This window comes from Thamnophis elegans, chromosome Z (assembly GCF_009769535.1).
Source record: "Thamnophis elegans isolate rThaEle1 chromosome Z, rThaEle1.pri, whole genome shotgun sequence".
Taxonomy (NCBI): domain Eukaryota; kingdom Metazoa; phylum Chordata; class Lepidosauria; order Squamata; family Colubridae; genus Thamnophis; species Thamnophis elegans.
The window spans coordinates 9,654,064-9,673,912 of record NC_045558.1 but is presented as its reverse complement, the minus strand read 5'-3'; the positions used below and the strand labels follow the sequence as shown (position 1 = coordinate 9,673,912).

At 44.2% G+C, this 19,849-nt stretch overlaps 1 protein-coding gene across 1 annotated transcript; it reads left to right on the top strand.

Moving 5' to 3' along the window:
* The first annotated feature begins 9,367 nt into the window (after positions 1-9,367).
* LOC116520668 (uncharacterized protein K02A2.6-like) lies at positions 9,368-13,498 on the top strand. Its single transcript, XM_032234958.1, has 2 exons — positions 9,368-11,476; positions 11,588-13,498. The coding sequence occupies exons 1-2, from the start codon at positions 9,368-9,370 to the stop codon at positions 13,496-13,498; spliced, it is 4,020 nt and encodes a 1,339-aa protein (XP_032090849.1).
* Positions 13,499-19,849: the final 6,351 nt, after the last annotated feature.

The window sequence follows — 19,849 nt, the reverse complement described above, 5'->3', positions numbered from 1 at the left end:
AAATTCCTTATGGAAAAGAGGCCCCGAGTTCTCTCACCTCCTGCTTTGGTTAACACTAAGCAGACACCAAGCCACTGTGAGCTGGAATCTGGTAGCAACTATCTTGGCTTTAATTATTTAAAAAAAATATTTAAATTTCTTTTTCCTGAGGAGACTGGTGAGGCTCCGCCTCCCTTGCCTCTAGTGACTGCACATCCCTGCTATATAGGTAATCTTCAACATATGACCAGTCAATTAGCAACTGTTCAAAGTTATGATATACTCCCCCAGTGGTGAAATTCATTGAAACTCATTCATTTATTTTACTACTTGTTCTGTGGGCGTGGCTTGGTGGGCAGGGGAAGGATACTGCAACCCCCATTCCCATCCCATTCTAGGGGAAGAATACAGAGGTGGGTTGCTCCTAGTTTGGCCTGGTTCGGCCGAACTGGTAGTGGCGGTGGCGGGAGACTCCGCCCACCCACCTGGTTGCTTCTGCGCATGCACAGAAGCATCGCAAGCACAAGAGTGCATGCACAAGAGCAAAATGGTAGTAAAATTGGCACAAACCCACCACTGGAAGGATACTGCAAAATCTACCTTCTACCCCACTCTGGGGCCAGCCAGAAGTGGTATTTGCCAGTTCTTCAAACTACTCAAAATTTCCACTAACCAGTTCTCCAAAACCTGTCAGAACCTGCTGAATTTCACCCCTGATACCTTTCCCCCAAAAGCTACTTATAGCCCAACAGTCCCCCACAGTCATGTGATCACATTTTGGGCTCTCAAAAATTGGCTCACATTTCCACATGTTTGCAGCATCCCATAGTCACCTGACCATACTTTACGATTTTTTGCTGGATGCCAGCATTTATTTCCAGTTTCCAGCTATATATATATATATATTAAAGGTTGGCTTAATGGCATTGCAAAAATGGTTGTAAAATCAAGTGGGGTTATGTGATAACCCACTAATGACAACATGACTTATGACAATGACTGTTAAAAACTATAGAAAAATAGGGAAACAATATGGCAAAGAAAAAAGATATAAAAAGAAAAACAGAAAAGATAGAGGAAGTGAATATTTATTTATTTATTTATTTATTATTTATTTATTTATTAGGCTTATATACCGCTTCATAGGGCTTTCAGCCCTCTCTAAGCAGTTTACAGATTTTTAGCAAATTGAGTCAGCAAATTGTCCCCACAGTCTGGGTCCTCATTTCACCCACCTCGGAAGGATGGAAGGCTGAGTCGACCTTGAGCCGGTGAGATTTGAACCGCTGAACTGCAGATAACAGTCAGCTGAAGTGGCCTGCAGTACTGCACCCTAACCACTGCACCACCTTGGCTCCTATAGTATAGTATAGTGATAGAACATAGAATCATAAGGCTGGGAGGCACCTTGTAAGCCTTCTATCCAACACTATCCAACAAAAGATAACAAAAAGATCCAGAAAAAAGAAATGTTTAAAGAAGTAATTCACAATATAATTCGCGTCTTTTCTAGTTCTTAAATTGTTTGATCTAACTACCACACCATTTTTCCCCAGTCTTGAATAAGCTCACTATCCCCACAAATAAAACAGACTACGAACAACTGGGCAATTCCAAATCTCAACCAACAAATGCTCTGCCTTACACATTGGCAATGAAAATCAGAATATCAAAAAAAAAAAAAAAAAAAAGCTGGGTGGCTACGACCTCATAGATGATCCCAACTAAATCAAAGATCTAGGAATACTCATCTCAAACAATCTAAGCCTCAGAGTTCACTGTAACAACATTGCCAAAAAAGGCATTAAGAGTTGATAACCTAATTTTGCATAGCTTCTTTTCTGGTAATATTGTACTGCAAACTAGAGCATATATAATTTTTCCCAGACCAATTCTCAAATATAGCTCAATCTGCCTGGAATCCGCACTGTCTATTGGACATTAATACGATTGAGCAAGTCCAAAGGTATTTTACGAGAAGAGTACTCCACTCCTCTGCTCATAATAGAATACCTTATGCCACCAGGCTTGAAATTTTGGGCTTGAAAAACCTAGAATTACGCCAATTAAGGTCTGACCTTAAGTGCAGTACGCAAAATTGTCTGCCGCAATGTCCTACCTGTCAATGACTACTTCAGCTTCAACCGTAATAATACACGGGCAAACAATAGATACAAACTCAAGGTAAACTGCCTCCAATCTTGATTGCAGAAAATACGACTTCATCCACAGAGTGGTCAATGCCTGGAATGCTCTACCCGACTCTGTTGTTACGTCTTCAAATCCCCATAGCTTTAGTCTTAAACTGTCTAGCGTGGACCTCAACCCTTTGCTAAGAAGTCAATCCTTTCCTAAGAGGTCAACCCTTTCCTAAGAGGCTAGCGTCCCTACCGTCCCTGTCCTATTGTCCCCATTTATTCATCCGCATTTCCTTTGTTCATGTCTGTGTTTATACTTATACCTGTTATCTCGTACATGTTTGACAAACTAAATAAATAAATCTCAACAGTGATTCTTGCACATTGGATCCCTAACTGTCATACACTTAGAAGCTCCCTGCAGAGCCAAGGTGGTGCAGTGGTTAAATGCAGCACTGCAGGCTACTTCAGCTGACTGCAGTTCGGCTGTTCGGCTGTTCAAATTTCACCAGCTCAGGGTTGACTCAGCCTTCCATCCTTCCAAGGTGGGTAAAATAGGACCCGGATTGTTGTTGGGGGCAATATGCTGACTCTGTAAACCGCTTAGAGAAGGCTGAAAGCCCTATGAAGTGGTATATAAGTCTAACTGCTATTGCTATTGCTATTGCTATAATCCCAAGGATATTTCCCAATTACCCCTTTGGTAGTACTTACTCCCAGTTTTAGAAGGCCAGATATAGAGCAGTGTGTCTCAATGGAGAAAAATAGATAATGGAAAACGAAGAGCCATACATAGCCCTCTTTCAGCAGTGTTCTGCTGGCAGGGGAATTCTGGGAGTTGAAGTCCGATCTTCTTAAACTCTCCGACGTTGAGAAACTCTGATATATGAATATAGAAACATAAAGATTTTAGGTTCTTATCCATTGTTCGTGCTTCTTTGTCTCCCTATGTTTGCTGCCTTTGGATTCTCATTTTTTCCAGTTAAAGGTGAAGGAAGAAAGTCGTTTTTAAATTTCCCCACAATTAAAAGATGGAGTGAGCACAGGCTGTCTGTTTCTGTAGCTGTCCCCATTTACATTCCAGGAGCGAAAAGGCACACGGTCTTTGTAAGAAGGTTTTGTGATTTTCTGTCTGATGGACTTTCATTTCACACTCCTTTGTTTTAATTACATTTTAAGATTAAGTGTGGGGACTGCAGTTAGTTATAACCAAGGATATTACACTGATTAGAAGGGTCACTGAAAAAGGGACCATGGAAGGAGGAGGAGGGGGGGAGGCCATTTTTAAAATAATTGTTGGGAGCAGCAGCCACAAGAGAATAGGCAGTCAACTGCAGAGTGGAAGTTAATAGGAATCTGGCTTGACTTTACTAACTAAAGTTGAGAAAAAGTTCCTCAACTCAAAAGTTTGAGCCCTTTTTTAAAATTCTTTCTTCATTTGCAGCTAAACGGAAGCTTGGTCTGTTTGGAGGCTGACCTTCAGCAACCAAACCAAGAAATGTTTGGAATTGTAACAATGCAACAATCACCTCAGTAGAAAAAAGTCATCAACAAAGCTGGAGATATGCAGAATGGGTATTACTGACCACAAATTTATGTCAGTGTTCCAAGTAAGACCCCCAATGAAAGAAGACTCCAAAGCTTGACATTCCTCAAAGTTCCATTTTATTAGAGATGTCATATTGGCACAACTGGGAAAACCCGAATCTGAAAGTTTCCAGGTTTTTTTCCCCACCCAAAAGAAAGTTCAAGTCCCTGCCCAGCACCCACATGTCCATCATATGATTCAATCAGACACTATCCAACACAGGAGATGCCTCCCAGTTACATCATCGCAGCTTCAGGGCCAGATGACCTTGATTTTCTGAGAAAGAATGTTGTTATGGCTAGCTATCACCCACACTCTGTATAATCCCCCCTCCCATATTCCCACAGTAGAAAATGTGGCAGGCCTGAAGTCCCAATGGTATAAGATGGCTTCCAGGTCTGACAATTTAATTCTGAAATAATGCAGGTGGCCGTCAACTTACAACTATTCATTTAGTAACCATTCAAAGTTACAACAGCACTGAAAAAAAAAGTGACTTACAACCATTCCTGGCACATACGGCCATTGCAGCATCTCCACAGCCAAGTGATCAAAATTTGGGTGCTTGGCAACTGGCATGTGTTTATGACAGTGCTGTGTCCTGAGGACATGTAATTGCCATTTGTGACTTTCTCGTTTAATAACCTCCTTGCTTAAAAACAGAAATCCTGGTCCCAGTTGGGTGTCATAAGTCAAGGACTACCTCTATTATTTTTCATTTACAGCACTTATACCCAGGTACAGGTATAGGTGGTACCTTGCTCAATAGTAGTAACTGAGAGGGATCTTGGAGTCCTAGTGGACAACCATATAAATACGAGCCAGCCGTGTGCAGCAGCTGCCAAAAAAGCCAACACAGTTCTAGGCTGTATAAACAGAGGGATAGAATCAAGATCACGTGAAGTGTTAATACCACTTTATAATGCCTTGGTGAGGCCACACTTGGAATACTGCATTCAGTTTTGGTCGCCACGATGTAGAAAAGATGTGGAGACTCTAGAAAGAGTGCAGAGAAGAGCAACAAAGATGATTAGGGGACTGGAGACTAAAACATATGAAGAACAGTTGCTGGAACTGGGTATGTCTAGTTTAAGAGAAAGAAGGACCAGGAGAAACATGATAGTAGTGTTCCAATATCTCAGGGGTTGCCACAAAGAAGAGGGAGTCAAACTATTCTCCAAGGCACCTGAGGGTACAACAAGAAGCAATGGGTGGAAACTAATCAAGGAGAGAAGCAACTTAGAACTGAGGAGAAATTTCCTGACAGTTAGAACAATTAATCAGTGGAACAGCTTGCCTCCAGAAGTTGTGAATTCCTCAAGTCTTTAAGAAGATATTGAATAACCATTTGTCTGAAACGGTATAGGGTTTCCTGCCTAGGCAGGGGGTTGGACTAGAAGACCTCCAAGATCCCTTCCAACTCTGCTATTGTATTACTGTATTGTACCCAGGGTGTGCCTAGGGAAGTGATCAAAGAGCTTGTGATGCATGCAAAAAAATGGGGCTCTGGGCATGCGGTTATGGTTACCATATTCACTTTTTTTTGGATGGGGACACTTCTCCTGTGGATCAATGAACATAGATTCAAAACAAAAGGAACCGCAGGGCCATATCAAGGGGGAGACACGTATTGGGGTGTGATATGGTGGCATTCCTTCCATTGCTCTTCAAATTGTGAAGAATGAGAGTGTCAAGCTTGAATTTGAATGGGGTGTGGGATTGTTTGTATCCCTGGGCATTCTGACTTGAATTCAGTTTGACACAGGTTGGGACTGAAGAGGGATGGAGTCTTCCGTCAAAACATCATTCCTAACTGATGAGTCAATCACATTCCAGCGTCTGACTGGCCAGAGGAGGAGGAGAGGATAGATGTCACTGAGCAACTAGGTTCCATCTTGGTTGGACAATGTGACGGTTGTTTTGGAAACTTGAGAGAACTGAAACTTATATTGGGGTGAAAAGCCCGGGGACTTTAGTATTGGCGTTTCACCATTTAGTGCCAATATGGTATATCTAAAGAAATTTGTGCTTTGAGCAAAGGAATGCCTCAGAGTTCAATTTGTGATGGATGCATTGCTTGGAACCTGACAGATTGACTTTGTGGGTATAATAATGCAATAGGTTTGCTCATGAAAAAAATGGGTTTACTCATGAAAAAAACAAACCGATTTCCCAGTCCCAGGCTAGAATCAAAGTACAGCTATTATGTCGAAGAGAAAAAAAAACAACCATCAAAGTGAGATGAGCTGGTCAAAGAAATTAACACACTAATTTCGTGAATCCTTCTAAGCATTCAAGTGGCCAATACAGATCGTGATTTTCATGAACAATAAAGACCAGGCCAAAGACAGATGCTTGAAAGGACAACCCAGAACTTCAAAAGTTAAAGGAAACCAAAGAATGTGGCAGGCAATTATTTAATTCCTAATTACTTTATTTTATAAATAGGCAAGAGGGTAATTTGCTTAACTTTATACTAGTTTCAGGAACGGGAAAAATAACTTTCTCGAAATGCAGCTTGCTGACCTTTTCACTGCAGCAAACATTATGTTGACCATTTCTCTTCCAATACTCAATTTCCAATCAGTCTTTCAGGCCTGCTTCCTTAGCAATGGCCTAGCTGCCATCAATTTCCAAAAGGTGAGCTTTGGGGCTGAACAGGGTAATTTTTCAAGAATGGAGAAAGGACTATTGGACATTTGTTTTGCAAATGGCGTGGAACAAGAGGAATTCATCCCACCAGTGAATTTGTGAGTTATTGACGAAGTTCAGAGTTGCCTCACCCACTTGTCTTCTCCTGTGGGGTGGGCATCTCTTGAAGAGAGCAAAGGATACCTCGGGCATTGTCACATCACTCTGCAAATTAGATTATTTTCATTGGTTATGTGATGGAAAGCATGACGCACATGAGATCAATATAGCTTGCCCTGGACAGCAATGGAAAGTGCCCCTCTCCCTCAACCACTAATGATGTGCCAGAGGCTGTTTTTCAGCCATAAATAATCAGTAGTTCACCTCCATTGAACTCTTACAATTATTCCTTTTCTAAGTAAAATCCAAGCAGAAACTTTAAAAATGTTGCAGAAAAGAATGTAAGAAATTGGTTGGTCAAGTTTAATCAACACATTTTCTTGCAATATAAATTCTAATCAACTTCCTGAACACCCAGTTATTAGTAAGAGATCATTCTTCATCTTAGGCAAGAAATTAATTTAGGACATAAAAGTTGTCCTTGATTTATGGCCACAATTGGAATCCGAATTTCCATTGCTAAGCAAGATGGCTGTTAAATGAGTTGCACCCAATTTTATGACCTTTTTGTCGTAGTTGTCAAGTGAATCACCACAGTTGTTAAGCAAATCATGTGATTGTTAAGCAACTTTGGCCTCTCCCATTGACTGTGCAGGACGGAGCTGGCTGGGAAGGTTACAAATGGCAATCATATGATCCTGGAATACTACAGCCATCGTAAATACATGCTGGTTGCCAAGGGCCCAAATTTTGATTACACAACCATGGAGATACCACCATAATTGTAATTGTGAGGACTGATCAGAACTTTTTTCAATGCCACTGTAACTTCTCTCTTTGATGGAGATGGATTGTTTAGAAACATGAATATAAATAAACTTTGAATGATCACTAAAGAAATGGTTGTAAGTCATGGACTAGGGTATTTTTCAGAGTATAAGATGCAACTTTTCCCTCAAATAAGAGGCGGAAGATCTGGGTGCATCTTATACACTGAATACAACATTTTTGGCCTCCTGAAACCCCACCCCTTCACCAAAATGGCCATGCATAGCCTTTAGGAGACTTCCAGAGTGCTCCTGGGGGCTGAGGAGAGCAAAAATGAGCAAAAAACTGGCCGATGTTTGCCCCCCAGCCTCCAGGAGCACTCTACAAGCCTCCTAAAAGCTATTCATGCCCCTTTTTGGACAGAAAACAGGCCTTTTTTCACAAAAAAATAGGCCAATTTCGGGAGGTCTGCAGAGTGCAAAAACTTTTCTTTTAATTTGCCTCTTCAAAATCATGGCGCATCTTATGCTCTGATGCATCTTATACTCCGAAAAATCACTCTACTGAAAACACATTTCTTAGGATCCATCTGAAGGACTCTAAGTGCCCTTTGCTTCAGTTCCATAATATGGTTGCAGCTCAAAGGGGTAAACTAATTTTCTTCCTCAGAGGATGTTGGTCTAAATTTCAGCTTGAAGTTACCCCCTTCAAACCAAGTATTCATTTAGAAAAAATACAAGTTTGCTTAATTTAGCTTAAAAATAATGGCACCTGTAACCATTGGGATGCTAAATATAAATATAATGCAAGCATATACAAACACATTCTATCCAATCCATGATAGCTCTCATAACACTTTCTGCATCTTAAGCACCATGGCTGGTAATAAAAACAAATAGACTCACGTTAATTAAATCAATAGTCCAAGCAAATGAGTTTTTAAAGTGGAAATTTTATTAAGCCTTATTTTGTTAGAGTGGAAGTCAATTACAAGGAGGTGTGAGGTGTGGATTGCTTCCTGGCCCAAGTTATCAGAATTCTCAAGCAATTAAAGTTTTTTTAAGGTGTGAAGGCTTGGTGAGAAACTAAGCAAACCTAATTTATATATGACCAAAAAAAATCCCGCCCTCGTGTCTGTTTGTAACCTTCAATTGGATGAAAAATTACGTCATAGGGCAATCGTTTTTGAATTAAGGTACCTCAAATGGGCTAAGTTATAGAATTTCAGGATCTATTATACCTGTGGGAATAAATTTTGGGGAAGTGGCAACTATTGTTACTTCAGGAGGACCTTCCTGCTTTAGTCATCTTATAGAGATATGGTCATCATTTTCAATGGGGAAGCTAACTTTACCATGTTTGCCAATATTCCCCTCCAGTTTCCCATAAACAAAGCTGAGTATTGTTTAAGATGAACAACAGATTTCTCCAAACTGATGATCATTGGATTATGACAGGGGTGTCAAACTCAATTTTATTGAGGGCCATATTAGAGTTGTGTTTGAACTTGGGGGGGGGGGCATGGCCAGCTTGACATCACTTGTGTTGGGGGTGCCTGTGGTGGCCCAAACGCTCTACTAGCAAAAACAGACCTTCTGAGTTCCGTTTTTGGCTGCGACAGCCTCCTGCAACTATCTTCCAGAGAAAATGGAGCTCTGGACGAGGGTTGCAGGAGGCCGTTACAGCCAAAAGCAGAGCTCAGAAGCCTGTCAGAAGATGGCAGCAGCCCTGTGGGCCTGTCCTTTGCTGTTTCCAGGGCAACCCTGTAGGCCAGATTGTTATGTTCTGAGCTTGCGCTGACTAAAAGTTTAAGCGGGAAGCGCTCGACAGCTGATTGGCTGATCGTTTGACAGCTCCTGTATAAATAGGGAGCTGTCCAAACGAGCAGCGCGTGTTCCTATCTAAGCCGGTTCTGAAACGTTAGCTTGTACTTAAGGGAATAAACTTGTTAGCCTTTTATTCCTGTCTCTGCCTCAGTTCTTCTGGCCACCCACAGGTCCTTGGTACACACCACTGGCGATGAAGGTGGGATCGCCAAACTGAGGTACGAGAAGCTGAAGTCACTTACTGCTGAAGTCACTCGCTGAGTCACTAGAACCGCACTTAATTCTACCGCGACGAGACGTCGCTGGCTCTGACAGGAATGGCCACGTTAAATTTCGCGCCATTCAACTATGGCTCTGAGACATGGGAGTCTTACACGGCTCGGTTCGAATGTTTTTTGGTCGCGCACGACCTCACCGAGCTGACGGACGAGCGGAAATGCGCATTTTTCCTGTCCGTCTGTGGCACAGATGTTTTTCACACTGCCAGGGCTCTTACAGCTCCGGAGCCCATTAAGGCCGTTCCCTGGCCCGTGCTGCTGGCGAAGCTGACAAGCCATTATGCCCCGTCTCCGTCCAAGATAGCCCGCAGGCACGCCTTTCACCAGCGGAGCCAAGCTGAGGGGGAGTCCATCAGCGCCTACGTTGCAGCGTTACGATCAGCCGTTCTTCACTGCGAGTTCCGAGACTTGGACGAGGCCCTCCTTGACCGCCTCGTGTGTGGCCTGAGAGATCTCAAGCTGCAGAAGCGACTGTTAACCAAAACAGATCTCTCCTTTCAAACTGCCTTCGATGAGGTCCGGGCGTCCGAAATGGCTGCAGCATCCTTAGCCACCATCGCGAAGAGTCGGTCTGCCACAGCAGCACAGCCGGCCAATACATTCAGCACAGCTACAGGCCTCTTAGACTCTGAAAGTGAGGACTCGGAGTATGAGAACTCTGAGGAGGACATTAACCGCCTTCACGAGGCGAACAAAAAGAGCGTTCCGCAGAGGAAAGGCGACCCTAAATCTGCATGTGTTGGTTGCGGAGGCAACCACGAAAGAGCTGAGTGCAGATTTAGGCAAGCCCTCTGCCAGCGATGTGGCAGGAAGGGCCACATCGCTCGGGTGTGCCGAGCCGCGCAGCCCATGTCCTCCTCTGAATTCCAAACCGATCGGTCTCGACAACCGAGGAACCGAAATAGTGGCCCCAAGAAAGCCAGGATGGACTGTCACGCCATCCTCCGAAATGCCACCCAGGATCTCTCCTGCCACCAGCTCCAGAAAAAGATACAGCTAACTGTTACCGTGGAAGGAAAGCCCTGCGAGATGGAGTTAGACACCGGATCCGCAACTTCCATCGTGTCCTGGAGCACGATTAAGCGCCTGCTGCCACAGCTGTCAAAACGCCAATTACAAGACTGTAATCTGACGTTAAGAGACTATCAGGGCAACCTGATCCCAGTAATTGGCACCCGCAAAGTCAGAGTGCAGTTCAAGGGGTTCGACGGCCGGTTACCCCTCATCATAGTGGAAGGCCGGTTGCCCAGCCTTCTCAGCCTCGATTGGTTCCAGTCCCTAGGCCTGCAGATCAGCAGAATCCACCATCTAAGCGAGTCAGCTCTTGATTGCCTAGTAGCAGAGTTCCCTGCGGTGTTTGATGGCTCACTAGGCAAATACACTGGCACACCCGTGTCTTTCAACCTTGACCCGTCAGTACAGCCAGTGCGGATGAAGCCTCGCCGAGTCCCCATCGCACTCAAACCAAAAGTGGACGCAGAATTGGACAGGCTGGTGGCTCAAGGCGTCCTGGAGCCAGTGGACCATGCCCGGTGGGAAACACCCATTGTGTTACCCATCAAGCCAGATGGCAGCGTGAGGATTTGCGCTGACTACCGCTGCTCGATCAACCGTGCCCTGCCTTCCAACGCGTACCCAGTGCCAGTGGTCCAGCATTTGCTGCACACCTTGGGCGAGGGGACTGTTTTCGCGAAGCTCGACCTCGCCCAAGCGTATCAACAGTTGGTGGTGGACGATGAAGCAGCAGAAGCCCAGACAATCATCACGCACCGGGGCGCTTTCCGTTGCCGCAGATTGCAGTTTGGGGTCAGCATCGCCCCAGGACTGTTCCAGAGTTTGATGGAGCGGCTGCTCCAAGGACTCAGAGGCGTCGTTCCCTATTTTGACGACGTCCTCGTGTCAGCCACCTCCCTGGATGAACTAATGGCCCGATTGCGCTTAGTTCTCCAACGTTTCCAACAAGTGGGACTGAAGGTCAAGAGAGATAAGTGCCAAGTTGCGGTAGCCCAGATAGAATTCCTTGGTTTCCTCATTGATGGCAGTGGCATCCACCCCACGGCTGCCAAGACCAAAGCCATCGTGGAGGCCCCTGCCCCCACTAACAGAGCTGAGTTACAGGCCTTTTTAGGCCTACTTAATTTTTACGCTGTTTTTCTGCCCCACAAAGCATCAGTCGCTGAGCCGCTGCATCGCCTCCTAGACTCAGGCGCACCCTGGGTTTGGGGCCGCAGGGAAGCTTCCGCTTTCCTAGCTGTCAAGCAGCTCCTCATCTCCAACGATGTTCTAGTACAATACAGCGAGCACTTGCCTCTCGTACTCGCTTGTGATGCTTCCCCTTACGGGGTGGGCGCCGTCCTTTGCCACCAGTTACCCAGCGGAGCAGAGGTGCCAGTTGCCTATTTTTCACGCACGCTCTCTGCCTCTGAACGTAACTATGCCCAAATTGATAAAGAGGCTCTTGCCATTGTGGCTGGGGTGCGCCGGTTCCACCATTACTTGTACGGCCGGCCATTTCAAATTGTCACGGATCACAAGCCCCTGCTCGGGCTACTAGCTGGAGATCGCCCTGCCCCTCAGGTTCTCTCCCCACGCATGACCCGCTGGTTTGTTTTCCTCGCATCATACGAATACCAGCTGCACCACAGACCGGGGAAGCAGATCGCACACGCCGACGCCCTCAGCCATTGCCCCCTGCCAGAGGCCTTGGAAGATCCTGCTGCTGCTGCACCTGTATTCCTTATAGACGACCTCAACCTTCCACTCTCTGCCGCCGACATCGCCCGGGAGTCCGCAAGGGATCAGGTAATTTCCCGGGTGCTAGACTGGGTTAAGCGAGGGTGGCCGAAAGACCCCGTAGACCCCATTTACCTCCCCTTCAAGTCACGCCTGGCGGAGCTATCCGTTCAGCGCGGCTGTTTGCTGTGGGGCCATAGGGTTGTCGTGCCGGCCTCACTAAGGACTACCGTCCTGCGGCAGCTGCATCACGCTCACCCAGGAATTGTCCGGATGAAAGCCTTAGGTAGAAGCTATGTTTGGTGGCCCAAGCTTGACCAAGACATAGCCGACCATGTCGCCGGCTGCCCACAATGCCAGAGTGCCCAGGCGCTGCCGCCTAAAGCAGAGCCGCGAACGTGGGAGCCCCCTTCCACCCCATGGTCCCGAATTCACGTTGATTTTGCAGGCCCCATTCACGGCCGAATGCTCTTTATTGCTGTTGACGCCTTCTCGAAATGGGTCGAGGTCGTCCACATGTCCTCCACTACTGCAGACGCGCTAATCGCGACCCTGCGCCACCTTTTTGCCACCCATGGCCTGCCCGACGTGTTGGTGTCCGATAACGGACCGCAACTGACAGCAACCAAGTTTGAGGCTTTCCTTGCTTCCCACGGCATCCGGCATGCCCTCACCTCCCCGTTCCATCCCGCTAGCAATGGCTTGGCGGAGCACGCTGTTCGCTCCGTCAAAGAGGCTCTTTCCAAATTAGATCACCTTCCCTGGCAGGAACGAATTGATGCCTTCTTGCTAGCCCAACACTCTACTCCCTCGCCAGAGACGAACATGAGCCCAGCCGAGCGTCTCATGGGACGGCGGTTGCGGACAACCCTGGACCGTTTGCACCCCACTTATTCCGCTCCGACCCCATTGGATTCCCGGGGAGGGTCCCGCTCCTTCGCCCAGGGGGAGGCAGTGTATGCCCGGAATTATGTAGGACATCCCTTGTGGCTACCGGGCATAATCACTGACCAGACCGGGCCCTGCTCCTACAGGGTCAGGCTCCTCGACGGCAGAGTCTGGAAACGCCACTGCGACCAGTTGCGGAGCAGGCACCAACCACCAACAAGTCAGCAGCAGTCAACCGACCTGCCAACACCGACGGGCCCGACGACCGACGCCGAGCACGGAAACGAGGAGGCCAGCCGAGAACAAGCAGCCGGAGCCCCAAACCGAAGCGGCGACTTACTTGGTGGGCCAGCACCATCCTTCGTTCTCCGGCGGCCCGGGCGATCGCCGTCCTCCGATGCAGAGTCCTCGGCCGAACAACCAGAACCTCCAAACGGTGCAGAAGGGCCTAGGGCATCTGGCCGCATCAGGCGGTGTCCAGCATATTTACAAGACTACGCCTGCGTGAACTTAAGGGGGGAGGAGTGTTATGTTCTGAGCTTGCGCTGACTAAAAGTTTAAGCGGGAAGCGCTCGACAGCTGATTGGCTGATCGTTTGACAGCTCCTGTATAAATAGGGAGCTGTCCAAACGAGCAGCGCGTGTTCCTATCTAAGCCGGTTCTGAAACGTTAGCTTGTACTTAAGGGAATAAACTTGTTAGCCTTTTATTCCTGTCTCTGCCTCAGTTCTTCTGGCCACCCACAGGTCCTTGGTACACACCACAGATCTAAGCACTCCACGAGCTGGATCCCAAGCCTTGAGTTTGACACCCCTGGATTATGAGATTTCCAGACAGCAAAATAGAGATGATCCAGTCGATGAGATCTGGGCCTCAGGCTCAAGGAAGAATCCAAGTTTAGATATTAAACCATTTTTCTTCTTCAAAGTATTCTAATTATATGTTGTTTACTTTTATTTTTCTGATTGTTAGGGACCTAAGAACCTGGAATGTGGGCTCACTAAGGATTTGGTTGTTATGCTGGGACATCCTAGAATTGTCAGTCGTGATCCTGCATCAGTTTTATTCCAGGTTTTGAGGTCCCTAACAATCAGAAAAATAAAACTAAACAATATATAATTAGAATACTTTGAAGTGTTGACAATCTCATGAACGGACAGCACATCTCCGCTATTCATTAAAGCTACCCCCTCTTCTTTTTTAGAAGTCTGGGGAAAAAAGACAATGATGCCTTAAGGAGGCACTCATAATGTTTTCAGCAGTCCCAAACAAATGCAATGAATGGATAATTACAAACAAAATAATTTCCTCATAATTGCTATCTTCTCATCATTGTTCATGCTCTTGAATTATGGAAATAGAGCATGCATGCAAAGCCCACTCAGTTTAATAGCCTGAATATTTATTCTTTTGCATTGCTTTCCCTGTTTCTGGGATAAACTTCAGCATAACATCCTCTCCAATGATACTGTAGCAGTGGTTACAGCACTTTGAAGACTGCAGCAGAATTGTGTGTATATTTTATAGTGTCCAATTGCTTTTTCCCTCCAATTGCTCATGTGGGAAGAAAATTAGATTCAGAATAATTTTATTCATGCACTGCCTTTGACGTTCTTTTAACCAGGAACATGACTTGTAGGTAACCAAAACCAGAAGAAACTATGTTGCAAACAAAGATAGTACAATGTTGCAAGGATTATTTAACTTCTTTCAGCCTAACAATAAAAACTAATTAAATTGTGCAAATAATAGCAAACCGGGAAATTGCTTCACAATATGATCTTCCCTGAGCATACAGACATAGCAGGAGTGGGTTGCTGCCAGCATTACGGCTGGTTCGTGCTATTTTTCATGCGCATGTGCAGTTGCCTATAAATAGGTCTGCGCATGTGCAGAACATTTAAAAATGGGGAGGGGGAACATTCTGCGCCAACCAGGGAACTGGTTCGGAGGTGTGGCAGGCCTGGATCACTGCCACTTCTTGAGACTCTGACTGGCAAACCACTACCAGTTCGGCCAAACCATTCCAAACCAGTAGGAACCCACCTCTGAGATGTAGCACCCCAAAATCTATCTGTTCTCTGACTCCCGAGTCCCAAATGATCAGGAGGAAATGGGGATTTTGCAGTAACCTTCCCCTGGATTGGGGAAGGAATGGAGACTTTACAGTATCCTTCTCCTGCCATGCCCACCAAGCCACGCCCACCAAGCCACGCCCACAGAACCAGCACTAAAATAATTTGAATCCCACCAGTGATATAGGTACACACCAAAGAAGATCTGTAAACTTAATCAAAGTCAGATAAGAGCATCTCTCCACCAGAATAAACACTTCAAAGAGCTCATTCACACACATCTCACAAAGGACCACTTCTCCTTTAAATACTAAGGGTCTCTACATCCCAAATTGTAGCCTCCCTTCCATTGCCGTCTTTCATGCTCTCAAATAAACTGCCTTCTCTCCACATAGGATGTGTACTGTTATTTTTGCATGATTCAGCTGAGAACTGCAATTCATAATCTTCTGACAGGCTTTGTACTTCAAATCATAGATTTAGTGATGGAGGAAGGGAATTGCAAATTCTATGTCCTTCATGTTTGGGCCTGAAGTGGTCACCATTGACTGTTTAGAATTTGAATGTCCATTTGACTGGCTGCTCTTTGTAGGATTAAAATATGAAATATTGTCTAGATTGATTGATTGCAGTTCTTTAATCATTGTAGGCCACGCAGTGGCAAGTATTAAGGGTTTTCTCGCATTATAACCCCACTGATTTGACAATACTGCTGTTTTGATGATATCAGTTTAAATTCTTTAGTTTAAGGAATCTAATCTCCTCAAATATAACATTATTCATTTAACAGACACCATTTAATAGAGATGAATGTTATTCTTCTGTTGGATTTTCCTTCAAGAAAAGTGTTTTTGTTGGTGTTAGCTATGATTACTCATGTAAGGAGGTCAAGATTTTGCCCAATCTGGTAGAAGAAAGATAATTCCTGACATGCAGAATCAAAGTTTTCAGGCAAATGAAGGACATAAAGTGCCAGCTCTTCCATTAGATAGAATGAAACAATGGCTTTAGACTGGGAGCAACAAGATGGCTGCCCTGTGATCTTCCATGAACTCCTACATTAGTCAATCAGATTTGGAGAAGATGTAGCTGTGCTGCCATTGTTAAAAGAAATCTACTCCATACTTTAAAACTCTACTGCTGTCTCCATGGACCAGAGAAGAGAATGTCTCTTCTGTCTTTATAATTAATATCCTCTCTGAGAAAACTGGAAGGAAATTGAAATGTCTTGGTGCATTCATTCATGTGTCATGAAGATGGTTCTGCTTTTATTAAGACATAGGCTATAAATTTAAAAACTTCATCTCTTCAGACAAAAAGAAATAACAAAGCACAAACAAGGGACTCCTGTAGGGTTTACTTTGCTGCTTTAACCCAAAGTTCTTACAACAAATCCCCAGTATAGTTGTGTTGCTGTTATAAGCTTTTCTTCCAAATCAATCTTCCATCCATCCATCCATTCTGCAAAAGCTGAGATCATAATAAAGGCCCAAATCTTAATGATAACACAGAACGCTGCATTATGTTTGTTAAACATTGGCTTCTGATCATGATTTCAGGGCTTTCTTAAAAGAGTTTTTTCTTATTCTGCCAGCCATCATTTGCTGCTGTTCTCTTGCACAGCGTAAGGTTCTTAATTCACTAGAAAAAAGAATATGCAATGCAAGCACTAGGGCTGGTCTGAAGTTTTTCATTTGTTTTCTATCAGTTCTTAGCCCTTTTGCTTTGAAAGTTACTATCCAGTGAGGAAGTCAGTATATTTTATTGATATTCACGTAGGTGGAATGCAGTGTTCTTAGACTTACTTAATTACCATGGGGTCAAGGGATGTGTCTGAACACTTTTCATTGAATAACAATTTTTCCAGCAGCCTAAGCTTCGTTTCTCCACATTTCATTCAAGCCTAAAAGAAAGGAATCATAAAACCAATTTTCTATTGGGTTTTCTCAATAGCACTGCTGCAGTCGATACTAAAGAAGATCCTGGTCCTATTTTAGAAAATTCCTCCTTCTTCCCCAGAAGAGTTTTCTTTCAGAGATTTGATAGAAACCATAAGTGCCTAATTCCAGCCAGTATATAGTACAGGTAGTCCTCAACTTACAGCCATCGATGTAGTGGCCATTCAAGATTACAGGGGCTCTGAAAAAAGTGATCTACCACCATGTCTCAACACTTATGACCATCGCGTGAAATATTCTGAAGGGAAAAGTCGTAAACCCCACTTGTGGCATTGGTCCACCTAACAACCATCACATTCATTTGACAACTAACCACAAAAACATTGTAAAATGGCATTACAGCCATTGTGAGCCTTAATCATAATGCGCAAATGCCACTATAGTTGTAACTCAAGGACCATCTGTACTGGTAGTCCTTGGCTTACAACGGATAATTTAGTGACCGTTGGAAGTAACAATGGCGCTGAAAAAAAAGTGACTTATATAACCATTTTTCACACTTACAACTGTTGCAGCAAACCCAGAGTCACAGGATCAACATTCAGATGATTAGCAACTGACTCATGTTTACGACGGTTGCAGTGCCTTGGGGTTCTGTGATCAGCTTCTGTAACCTTCTAACAAGCAAAGTCAATGGGGAAATTCGCTTAACAAAATCACTTAACAACTGTGTGGCACTAGATTAACAACTGCAGTTATTCACTGTGGCAAGAAATGTCATAAAGTGGGGCAAAACTCACTTAACAAATGTTTCACTTAGCCACAGAAATTTTGGGCTCAATTGTGGTCATAGGTCAAGGACTACCTATACAGGGTAGTTATACCTGTGCCAATTTAGAGGTCAACTTTGTTGTCTCTAACCATACAACAACATTTGGGCTTCTTCAGAATTGTCCCCCATTTTAAAACAAGTTTAAAACACTTGCAGAAAATAATGAAAGGAATTTCTCGCACAGTGTTCATCTGAGTTTAGGCTTCGTCCTTCCTGTATCCGCATTCCTCTTTTCAATCACATTAGGCCATTTGAAGATTCAATTCTGCCAAGTTAAAGAAGAGGAGAAATAACAAGCATTTAAAGCCAAGCAGGTGCTTTGCTGTAGGCAATGAACTTCATTTTCTATTTAGGGAACAGCGCTGCAATTCAATTGTTTAGCTTTTTTTGCCTAAACACATTTACCAAGAAGAAAGCTCCATCATTTAGCATGGAATTTAGCTCCGTTGCCTTTACTTATGAATGCTGCCTAGGCAAAAAAAATCAATAATTGGTGTGATAAATAGAATGATGGGATGTAAAATGTGGCCGAGTTCCTGTGGTTTTAACAGACAGAAGGAAGAACCTTTTTTTTCACACTGCAGATAATTAATCAGTGGAATTCATTAGCACAAAACCTGGTGATAGCCACTGGCTGGATAATTTTAAAGGGGAATTGAATAAATTAATGACAAGTGGCCTACTGAGAGCTATTACACTGAAGATTCAAATGTTACCTCCTAATTAATGGCTGCATACTTCCAAATACCAATTGCAAGAGATAGCTGCAGGAAAAGGGTACGTTTCCAAGCTTCTCAAGATACAAGTAATCCTCAACCATTCATTTAGCGACTGTTAAAAGTTAGAATAGCAGTGAAAAAAAGTGACATGACCATTTTTCACACAACCATTGGCGCACAACCACAGTCAAAATTCTTGATCAAAATTCAGATGATTGGCAACTGGCATGTATTCATGATGGTTGCAGTGTCCCAGGTCACGTGATCACATTCTGCAACCTCCTGACAAGCAAAGTGAATGGGGGAGTCAATCCACATATTAACCATGTTACTAATTTAATAACTGCAGTGATTCACTTAAATGTAGCAAGAAAAGTCATAAAATGGGGCAAAATTCACCTAACGAATTTCTCATTTTGCAACGTAAATTCTAGGCTCAATTGTGGTCATAAGTTGAGGACCACCTGTATGTTGCCTAGGTTTGGTAAAGAAATGTCTGCAATAACGTGACCAAGCTCAGAAAGCTTTGGTTTTTATTGTGTTCTATTAGATCTGCAAAGGGCTCAGGGACTAAGACGCTGAGCTTGTTGATCAGAAAGGTCAGTTCGGTGGTTCGAATCCCTAGCGCCACATAACAGAGTGAGCTCCTGTTACTTGTGCCAGCTTCTGCCAATGTAGCAGCATCAAAAGCATGTAAAAATGTAAGTAGAAAAATAGGAACCACCTTTGGTGGGAAAGTAACAGCATTCCGTGCGCCTTCGGCGTTGAGTCATGCTGGCTACATGACCACGGATACTTCTTCAGCTTTGTAATGCAGATGAGCACCGCCCCCTAGAGTCAGGAACAACTAGCATATATGTGCAAGGGGGACATTTATCTTTACCTTTATTAGATCAGAAGGGAAAGAATAAGTCAGTTTGGGATTTAAATCAACAGTGAAAAAAAGATCAAACTGTTACTAGGACCTTTAGCTTAGAACAGCTCAGGTTTATTATAGCCAAGAAATTTTGGGGGTAAATTGTGTTGTAAGATTCCAGCAGTTTTCCCAGAGCCACTGAGATGCCAAAAAGAGTGGTGACTCGAGACTAGGCTTGCAAAAAGTATCAGCTTTTATTTAGGACTATAGCAAAAGCTGGGTGACAAAACTATATCCAAATCATACAAACCAATGCATATAAGGAATAGCCACACCCTGCAAGAGTGGCTCAGAGTATTGTATACATTTTAGGCAGATAGAAACAAAGTTTATCTGATCAGAGACAAAGATTCGTTACCAACGTGATCTTTAAAGCGTTCTTTTGTTCAAGCTCCTCTCTCTGCCTACCTTATCTATGGAGGATTCCTATAGCCTTGTGTAGGGGGGGGCTGCTCCCCTTT